General features: G+C 36.9%; 2 protein-coding genes across 2 annotated transcripts in view; both read left to right on the forward strand.

Annotated features, from left to right (window-relative positions):
* Positions 1-9,493, forward strand: part of LOC139135806 (mRNA-decapping enzyme 1B-like) — a 55,951-nt gene extending 46,458 nt beyond the window's left edge. The window contains exons 6-8 of the mRNA XM_070703533.1: positions 53-879; positions 2,412-2,741; positions 4,937-9,493. Coding sequence (XP_070559634.1) covers positions 53-472 — 420 coding nt within the window. The 3' untranslated portion in view covers positions 473-879; positions 2,412-2,741; positions 4,937-9,493. The remainder of the gene's footprint in view (positions 1-52; positions 880-2,411; positions 2,742-4,936) is intronic.
* On the forward strand, positions 577-4,999 carry LOC139134497 (mastermind-like domain-containing protein 1). Its single transcript, XM_070701356.1, has 3 exons — positions 577-879; positions 2,412-2,741; positions 4,937-4,999. Exons 1-3 carry the CDS (start codon positions 577-579, stop codon positions 4,997-4,999), a joined length of 696 nt encoding a protein of 231 aa, XP_070557457.1.
* Positions 9,494-10,853: the final 1,360 nt, after the last annotated feature.

The raw sequence follows: 10,853 nt of genomic DNA on the forward strand, positions 1-10,853 counted from the left end.
TGTTGTCACATTCTATTGTTACTCTCAAGCTATTGTGTCATTGGCATTGCAGGCACAACAGACTCCCAAGAAGGAGGAACCAAAACACATGACAGAAGTGCCTGCGGCAAATACCATGGTAACAGCTAGTAACATTGTGAAACCAGTGCCAGTGAAGGCAGACTCCACCTCACCAAAGAGGACAGACAGACACACAGCGGAGGTACCCTACAGTGGTGCTCAGAATCCACCACAACAATGGAAGCAAACAAAACGTAAAACACAGACAGAACAGTATAGGTCCCATCAAGAGACACAGAACCCACTGCCCCCAGCACATGTTAAGAATGTCACTGGTGCCAGTGCTAGGGAAGGTACAACTCATGATCAGATATCAGGAGTTGGCTTGAACAAGGTGGTGGCAGGAGTGTGTTTGAGAGGTTACTTTCCAATCCTGGTGCCACCAGTGTACAAACTCTTGAACAAGAAATAATTGCTGAACCACAGAAACGGTCGATAGTTGACCAGCCTGAAGATGAGAAACTTGCACAGGTCCTGCTGCATAAGTTACAGATTGTACAGCAACAGAGAGATCTGATGTCAAGGCCAGTGGCCATTCCTTCCACTGTATCTGATCCACAACAGCAGCAACAACCTCCATTACAAATTTCTCCTGTCAAATTCCCAGTCGCAACTCAACAAAACCCAGTACTAATGCAGGTTCCAAGCAACATGTTGCCTGTAACACAGTCTCCGGGCAGCCAGAGTGTTACCAAAACCAGCCTGCCTCAGAGTGTACAGCAACTGTCTTCTGGAAATGCATTCTTACAAGGCTTAGCTGGAATGCAAACTAATGTAGTGACCAGTCCGAGTCAAGCAAGGAATCAAGCTACTTCCTTGGTATGTAGCAACAGTAAAGCCATCTACTCATTCACCAAATCACTTCCATCCTTGAAAAGGAAAATTGTGACATATATGCATGATGTCATCATGCATGAGCAATGCTATGCAGTGCTCACTCAGAATTCTAATGGATATACAAAAAATATTTTGATAAATTAATGATTTCTCCCCAAACTGGAATGAAACTTCTGTAAACATATACATCTATAGATTGATATAGGGGTTTCCTGGAACTTTTAAACAGGAACTTCCCCTATAAAAGCTGGCTTATCGTAAATCTATGCAAATGTAAAAAAACCACGCTACTGATCAGACGTGCCGTGTTTGGTCCAAGAATCCCATGATTTTGCCATGTTTCAGGCGTTCATTGTCATTGAATCTTGCATATGATGTTTGTGAATATATAGCGACTAAACTTGAGTCAAATATAAATTGAAAATATGTTCCGTCTTTTGTCGGAGAAGGCATGTGTTTCAAAATGTGTTCCCTGTACGACCATTTGACCCCTCTTTGCATATGTCACGTAAGTGCCGATCGTGATTATTCAAATTTATCATACGGTCAAAGCGATGCCACAAGAATTCAAAAACTCCCGCCTAGTGTATGTAAATGGTTACGTCATCAGTAATCCCCCTATTGTGCGCCCACGGTCCTGTAAGTTCCTGTTTAACTGTTTCACCATTAATAGTCGCGCCAGCGGCTTACTGACTACGCAAGCGCATATTCATAATATACTATGCGAGTAACCGGAAGTGTACCCTTCTTTCGTGGGCGCCACCATGTTTTTTTGAGTGCTCGTAAATAAACAAATTCGAAATGTGCTCTCTATTATTTTAACATGCCATTAATAAAATATATCTTTTTTATTAGCGTGTAATTATTATTATCCACCCTGTCGCTGATACAAAATTTCTTATCACGCCTAAAAATTAAAAGAAGCGAGAAAACTGTCGTGCATATGAACAAGAACATTCGCAAAGAATGCTGGGATTGAATCTTAGAAAGGCGCCCTCTGTGTTAATAACTATGTGCAAAATTTACACGTTTTTAGAAGTAACGCTGGTTTTCAGCTTACAATATCGGAAGTTAGGCGGTACAGTTACTATTGCAAAGTTAATGATGGTACAATACGTCCCTTGTTAAACACAATAGATAGTAATCATGGTAAAAATTGCAAATTTATGTCAAACTTTTTTACACATAACAGAAAATCTATACCTACAGGGTCTGACATCGTGTACGTGAACTGTCATCAGAGGGTAAACCGGTCATACTTGTACAAACGTATATAGAAAGTAACAATTAACTCTATTTTATCCTTTATGATTACTAATCATGAATCGATACAAATAATATTTTTAATCTCAACGCCTGGCGCGACACCAAGGGCTGAGCCCTATATAATATTATCTGGTCAAACTCCGCAGTTTTTGGAATAATCAGATCTCTATGCACTGAAGTCAAAGTTTGTAAATGTTTTTCCAATGTCAGTAACCTATGTCTCAATCATTCTTATGGTTTGATTGCAGCCTGTTGGAGCTGGTAAACAGTCCAGCACTGAACTGCTATCACCAATGGTATTTCTGTCATCTCAAACAATACCAACATTGCCGAGTAATCAGTCCACGTCCATGTCAACAGCAGCGGCTAATTTGCCAAGTAATCAATCTCTTAGTGGACTGTCTCAAATCTATGGCACTGTTTCCCCTCTCGGTAAAATGGTCAGTCAACAAACAATCCATCATCATCAGCAACAACAACAACAACAGCAACAACAACAACAACAACCTGTTCAACAAGTGGTAGTTCCCCAGCTTACAAAAGAACAATTGAAGCAAACTCTGATTACCCTTTTGCAGGTAAGTATATTTTAAGTTTTAGTTTTCTGCTCAAAAAAGTACACATGGCTTCAATTCCTAACATTTTGAATTTCATATGTTTACAACCTTTGAGTCAAGCAGTATTGAATTTCTGTGATGCATGTATTTCAAGAGTTTCCCAGATGAAGTTTGGATGGCATTTTTTGTTTAGCTGTGTTAGTGTATGGGTTTATCCTTCCATCCACAGTCCCCGCACTGCTTCTAGATGGATTTCATTCAAAGTTCAGTTCAGAAACCTCATGATGAAAATAACCCATGGGTACGTTGTTGTTGAACATTTCAAGTCCAGCAAGACTGTTATCGGTTGCATGAAAATTTCTTTCATTAGAGAAAACCCGTTGGTATCCATACTATATCATGTTGGCTTAGCAAGTATTATGAAAAGCTTGAAATGCATGTAATTCATACCCTTGAGAATTGTTTCCCAGCTAGCACAGCATGGTAATTATGTTCATGCATGTCATAAATTTTAGTGATAGAAATGAGTTCCGACTTCCTTAGCAATTGCTTCTGACATTGAAAGATAATTTAGTTTAAAGCTGATTATTAGTCCCCACGGACACCGTCCGGGGGGACTTATAGGTTTGGTCATGTCCGTGCGTGTGTGCGTGCGTCCGTGCGTGCGTGCGTGCGTCCGTCTGTGCGTCCGTCCGTTCACGCAGATATCTCAGAGATGCCAGAAGCAATTTCATTCAAACTTGGTACAAGGATTACTTCATATGTCGTACAGATGCACGTCGATTTGTTTTGTGATACGATCCAATATGGCTGCCAGGCGGCCATTTTATTACGATTTTTTCATGTACAGAGCCATAATTCAGGCATGTTTCAACTGATTTTATTCAAAGCTGGTACAAGGACATTGACCAATATCATAGATATGCACGTCAATTCTTTTTATGATACGATCCAATATGGCCGCCGTGCGGCCATTTTGTTACGATTTTTTCATGTACAGAGCCATAACTCAGGCATATCTCAACCGATTTTATTCAAAATTGGTACAAGGACATTGACCTATGTCATACATATGCACGTCACTTTGTTTTGTGATACGATCCAATATGGCCGCCAGGCAGCCATTTTATTACGATTTTTTTATGTACAGAGCCATTACTCAGGCATGTTTCTACAGATTTTATTCAAAGTTGATACAAGGACAATGACCTATGTCATAGCTATGCACATCAATTTGTTTTTGTGATATGATCCAATATGGCCGCCGTGCGGCCATTTTGTTATGATTTTTTCATGTACAGAGCCATAACTCAGGCATATCTCAACCAATTTTATTCAAACTTGGTACAAGGACATTGACCAATGTCATACATATGCACATTGACTTGTTTTGTGATTCAATCCAATATGGCCGCCATGTGGCCAGTTTATTACGTTTTTTCATGTCCAGAACCATAACTCAGACATGTATCAAGCAAATTTATACAAAGTTGGTACAAGGAGATTGACCAATGTCATACATATGCATGTAAATTTGTTTTGTGATACGATCCAATATGGCTGCTGTGCGGCCATTTTGTTATGATTTTTTCATGTACAAAGCCATAAGTCAGGCATATTTCAACCAATTTTAATCAAAGTTGGTACAAGGACATTGACCTGTGTCATACATATGCACATTGATTTGTTTTGTGATTCGATCCAATATGGCCACCATGTGGCCATTTTATTACGATTTTTTCATGTCCTGAACTACAACTCAGACAAGTATCAAGCAAATTTATTCAAAAGTATTTTTATCACAGACCTAATGAAGAGGACTCTTTCCTCTCTGAGGACCTGTAATCAAAGCACCCATTAACAAGTGGGGACTGTGTCATCAACGATGACTTGTTATCAGCTCACATTGGTATATGTATATATACCAAAGAGCATTTACATTTACAAAATGTGAAAGCCAACTGCTTATACAAGTTCAGAAGTGCTTATCTAACACAGATGGATTGATGTTACGTTAAATTCACCTAATGACAGAGATGTCACTATATTTAAGTGACATAGAGCTGCTGCAATTTTAGTAAATAACAGTTGATTTACATGCTCACATATGAGACCAAAGACAATAGTCTACTGTCTAAGATGTGACCAACAGTGTACATTTCAACCAGTTTGAGTTTGCGATTTATTTATTCTAGCTGTGATGTTTTCCTTTACAGACGGATGAAGAGTTTGTTGGCAAGATACACCAGGCCTATTTAATGTCCATGAGCAAGACGTAGTGTTGTTCACATGGATGGGCATGTTGAGAACCTCAATTCTTCACCTTATTTGACTTAGCCATTATGAAGCTGCCATTTTGTAGTCACTGTAGCTACAGTCATTGCCATCTGATGAAATATTACTTAATGTGATAGACATTTTGTATGAGATCTGCGTATTCCAAATTTTCAAAAGTATTCTACGTATTTGTTTATGAAATAGTTATAAGCAATGAAAATTTAAAAAATCTTCCACATTTATGATTAAGCAATGACCCTTACTATGTCAGCAACTTTTTAACAAGATTAACATTAGTCACAGTGCACATGTTTTGTCATCTTTACTGAGTGATACATGCTTTTGATTTATTATTGCCAAAACTTTCTAAGATGCGAGAAACGTTTACTTTATTTGAAATGTCAGCCACTTACATAAGCAAGACACCATCAAGGTTTGCAAGTTTCTTTAACCCTAAAGCAAATGTGTGACAGACAAGGGTAGAAGGTTGTCTTTGATAACGCTGTTTGGATGTTGCTTTAAGCATATGACAATTGTGCAATAATTTGCTTGTAGATGTGAAGTTATTGCAAGAACAGAGTCTGTTGGATGCTCTTTTGGAAGTTAAGGCAGTATGTGCCTCAACATTGAAAGACTTAAACTTTTACTCAAACTTCCTGTGAGGAAACTTTAAACTACCATTATTCCCATTCAAAATCAAAAAGAGGGGTAACTGTGGAAAATTTAGTACTAGAGAAACAAGTTTCCCGATATTTCAATGACAATTGAAATTCAAAATGGCCGCCAACCCTGGGATAACTCTATCGGAGAAAATTAAATTTTTTGATTTTCAGGAAAGTCATCTGGTGGAAACTATTTACACCATGAGCTTTAAAATGAGCCCCCATAAGTTGTACACCAAAAAGTATTGTGAAAGTTTGAGAGTCTGAATACCTATCCCCAAGGCACATTCTACCCTAGACGTACCGATAAAGTAATCAGTAATACTGAGGTTTCTGTACATCAGAGCATTGAGCATTTGATGATTTTATTGACAATCATGGTGTTATTTTTTGTGTAAATGTAGGTCAGTGTCAACATGCTTGTGAGGACAACCTCTACAACTGTTTTCAAACTTCAACCAGGCTTCATTAAGGTGTTTTTAGTTTTCAATAAGAAAATATTCTGTCCAATTTATCTGGATTTTTCTTTGTTCATTCAATGAGATCACAATGATACCAACATTTGGTGTTTTTCTGCAAACCAAAAGTGTGCAAGCAATAATTTCAAAAGTGTCTATTTAAGTTTGTGACCACTCATTGCAATGTTAGCTTAATTATGTAAATTTCTAATAATGCAATGAAACATTCATCCATTACTATACTGAGCAGTAATAAGTGGCTTTATGTTTCCCCTGTGGATTGAGAAACAAAACAAGTGGTGTGTTTGGGTTGTGGAGTAGTACAATACATGTGTCCTCTTCTGTCTTTCAGACAGACAATAACAAACAAGTCAGACAAATTAGCCATCAGAGCAAAATGAAGCTGTGATCAGGGTGTAGTGAATTGCACCCATGACAAGCATCATCAGGCCATGGTTTAATGTGCTGAATTTCATGGTCATGAGATGCCCAAAATTGTTCTGTAATTGGAATTGAATGTTTATAGCACTGTCCAAGTATGCTGATTTGACTTTACTACGGCTTTAGTTCTTTCCTGTTCTTTTGTGTATGCTAGTTTGAAGTTTCAACTTCTGTTGCCAGTCATGGTGCCAGATGGAGCACATGGTTCCTGGCCAGGATGACTCATATCTCAAATTCTGATTTGTACCGTATACCGTTTTCACAGCTATGGAAATTTCAAATTCATTCAATTTTATACACATTTTACTGATGCATATAGCGTAAAGATTTCTATTGCTCAGTATCATATCAGGCAGCATAAATCTACAATACATGCATGGGCAGACTTTCATTGGTTTTGCATGAGCTACAATTGCTACAATCCCAGCAAACTTTTCTGTTTGTTAAGAATATGATGTACCCATCAGACACAGTGTCCAGATAAAGTAATTTGCATATCATGTCAGAGTGTACTTCATTTGTGTTTATGCAGAGTTCCTTGCAAAACTTCCCTTATCTATGGTTTTCACAATCAGAGTAAATGTATCTACCGGTATGTTTTGTTAATGGTTCCACTCTGGAATGAAAAAGGATGTGGTGTGTTCTACAGACTCTACGCCCAAAATATCACCTGATGGCAGTACAAATAAAGCCACGTGTACAAGCATATATCCAAATACACCTATTTGTATGCTAGGTTTCGCACATGGGTTTATTTGTATCATAGTCCATTGGAATTCCAGGTTTAATCTATTGGCGTTTGTTTTCGTCAAATGCATAGTAGTTTTAGTTATGGTTTGAAATGCACCATTAAAAACTTTCTTTCATTTTGAACAACCTTTAGAGTTCAAGCAGATCTGTCACATTCTTGCACCAGCTCACCATCATCAAGGCCTCTTGAAAGTAACATAAAATACACAAAATTTAGAGTATGATGTACAATCATTGGATTTTAAGTAAAAAATGAGCTTCTTGTTTGATTCATAAAAATATTAGAATGTAATGCAATATTTTAACTTACAAATTAGCAGTAATTACTGATATTTAAAATAAAGACAAAGAAAATAATGATGAACGAAAGGCAAATTTTGTGAGGGATGTCACAGACAATTGATTGAAATAACATCTGTAGAATGATAATCTTGATGATGGCAGAGAGTGTTGCAACCAACACCCACTTATTTCACCTTAGTGCCAGTTTTCAAGTTATGTAAATATGAAATAGCTTTCAAAATTAAAATCAACAAGAAATATAGCAGACAAAATCTAAATTTGTTTATTTCACTCCACTCTACTTATCTGATTATATTCTTTGCAGTACTTATCTGCTGTTCCAAGTATCATTTATCAAAGATCCAGTTGTACTTTATAAATCCTGTGGAATGGTGTGTTCCATTTACCTCTGCACTAATGAATTTACTTGATATCAGTATTAACAAGTCTGAATTTTTCCAAGCTGTTATGATCAAGGGTTTATATGCATTACATATTTAGCAGATGTACACCGATATCATTAGCATTGTAATGTCGTTGTCAGGAGTTAGTTTGAATGTCTTCACAATCTTGTTAAAAGCTTTGACATTACTGCATCAGGACTTTGTATCCTAGTCACATTGGGTACCAATGGAAAGTTTGATGAAGAAAGTGGGGTGACTCCAAATAATGATATTATACTGTGTGTTTGATCGAATGTGTTTTCAGGAAAGGACCATTTGACTTCACATACATGCTGAGCATACATACGTTTTGCACTGTAATTACTATAATTTTTATCTGTCTGAAATTACTGTGAAATACATTGCAGTATTGTAAAATCGATTGGTTTTAGTTGTAACATATTCTTGGTCACAGTTCATGGGGGTCACAGTTCATGGGGGTCACAGTTCAAGGGGATCATTGCTATTGCCATTTTATCTTGACAACAGTTTCAGCTGTTTCTCAAATTTGAAAAGTGCTCATGTCAGTTTTCATTGACAACTTGAAAATCGACTGTAAACTATTTATTTGGTATAATGATAAGTAGACACATCCGTAGGACATCTTACAGTGTGGGGATTTTGATTTTGGGAAGGCTAAATTTATACAAATATTTTTGGTCAGCAAGTTTATGTAATAGGCCTGCATAGCATAATAATCCTTGGAAACGTGATACCATGTATGCATCAGAGACTATGCCAAGTTGTACAGGTGCTTTAGTAGAACTGATGCCACACACAGTGTCCAGATTTCATCAAAGAGACTTCACTTTCATTGAAAGAGGGTGAAATGATATTTAGATGAACCACAGAGAAGTTCTTATTGTGTGCGCTTTTTGTTTTGGATAATATGGAAAGTAAGGTTTAAACCGTTTTAATACTTCCACTGTCAAACTTGCCAGCCACAATTTTGTTTGCTATGGAAACGTCTGCAGAGGTAAATGGGCGTACACAATTTCCCAGTGATTATCTTTTTGGACCTGAATAACACAAGTTTAAGTGCATATAGATAAACAACTTACATGTCACATTGCAGCACATTTTTTCAGTTCAGAAAATTGGTGTTCCATAGTGAATTTAGATTAAATTGCCATTGTATATATGATACATTAGGACGTCATGTTTGACTTTGAAAGAATAGCTTGTACAGCTCTTGTAAAGATTGAATATTTGTTAACTGAATGGCAGAAACATTTTTTAACAATTGTAATCTTTTGTTTTGTTTTGTTTTAATGATGGCTCTCCTGCTTTGCATTTTTTAGAAGTTGTTCAAGCTGAAAGTCAGATTTTCATTGGATGCATAATTTTTAAAGATTGCCACTTTCTTTCTATCCTGCTTTCTTTTGTAAAGTTTTATTTACAAATTAATTTATTTTTGTAATGAAATAAAATACTTTGGTGTTTTTTAGCACCATAACACATATAGTGTTGATATGTTCTGTAGGCCCTCAAAAGTAGCTGTAACATAGTGGCATGTAAATTTAATGTTACCCAGGAATCATTCCATAGTTTTCCTGATGTCTGCATTAAATGAAAATTTCTTGTCAAAGAAAGAAAAGTCACCCATGATTTAAAATAAATATTGATTTGTGACATCACAATTATTAAATGCAACTTTGCTCAACTGAGCATATAGATAGCAGTTTTTAACAGAATCTGATCAGTTACTTACTCCATAGTTCATGTTTCTTGCAGATGCCAGATATTATATCATACCAGTATATTGATGGCGCAAATACAGCGATCTGATTGGTCGAGACGTGAAAAGAACTGTGGTATATTAGCAATATACCACGGCTGGCATACTTGCGAGCTCTCAACTTGAGCAAAAATCTGTTTTCAACCTTCCACGCCAGAATTTCAATATACTGTTATGATATAATAGCAATAAATCCCATATATGAAGTGCACATATATGAAGTGCATATATGAAGTGAACTGGTCAAAATCGAGTGGTATACCATCGCTGTGTGTGCTTTATTGCTTAAATAACCTCTAATTATGACATTGACTTTCTCAAACACAACGAAAAGAGATGTAAAAACATGAAACATGGATACACTAAAATACCAGTGAGTGATGTTGAAAAATGTTATATTTTTCTGATCATTATATTTACTGATAGGATCAAATGACAAGTTTTACAGACATACCTTATTTTACATACAAAGCAGATAGCAAACATGTTCTTAGGGGTTCTATACCAGCGCGGCATCAGGCCAAAATGTGAGAATTTGTCATTTTCATTAAAACAGGACTTGGAAAGTAAAATAATTGCTTTAATGCACAAGATGGCAGAGCATGTATGTAAAAACCCAAAGAAGCATGCATTCATCTTGCTGTCATGATTATTTGTCAAAAACTGCACACCTAAAGTTGCTAGGTGATTTGTACCATTGATCACAACCTTAACTCGAATAGAAAAACACCTGAATTTGTTGATTTTGTTTTTTGAAGTTATTTATTAACCCGTTCATTCCTAAGGCTGCATTTACAAACACCTCTTGGGGAGGGGGGGGGGGGGGAGAAATGACCTGGGTTGGGGGATTGAAAATATCAAGGGTATGTTTTGGGCATTTGAAGGCCTTGGAGACTTAGGCTGCATTCACAAAAACAGTAAGGGGGTGGAGAATTCAGGGGGATTTGAAATTTCGGGGGTAGTAGGGGGGGGGGGAGACTTGAAAGTTTTGCTCTACCTTAGGGGACCTGAAAATGTTTTGGTTCCTTTTTGCATTTTACATTTTCCGATGCCATGGTTTGGTAATTCAATGAAAAATGAAT

This window comes from Ptychodera flava, chromosome 6 (assembly GCF_041260155.1).
Source record: "Ptychodera flava strain L36383 chromosome 6, AS_Pfla_20210202, whole genome shotgun sequence".
Lineage (NCBI taxonomy): Eukaryota > Metazoa > Hemichordata > Enteropneusta > Ptychoderidae > Ptychodera > Ptychodera flava.

Bases quoted from the DNA above. Each gene is read 5' to 3' on its own strand.
- LOC139134497 (XM_070701356.1), top strand. From the start codon at position 577: ATGTCAAGGCCAGTGGCCATTCCTTCCACTGTATCTGATCCACAACAG. The intron at 880-2,411 runs GTATGTAGCAAC...GTTTGATTGCAG, and splicing joins GGAATCAAGCTACTTCCTTG to CCTGTTGGAGCTGGTAAACA. The intron at 2,742-4,936 runs GTAAGTATATTT...TTTCCTTTACAG, and splicing joins CTCTGATTACCCTTTTGCAG to ACGGATGAAGAGTTTGTTGG.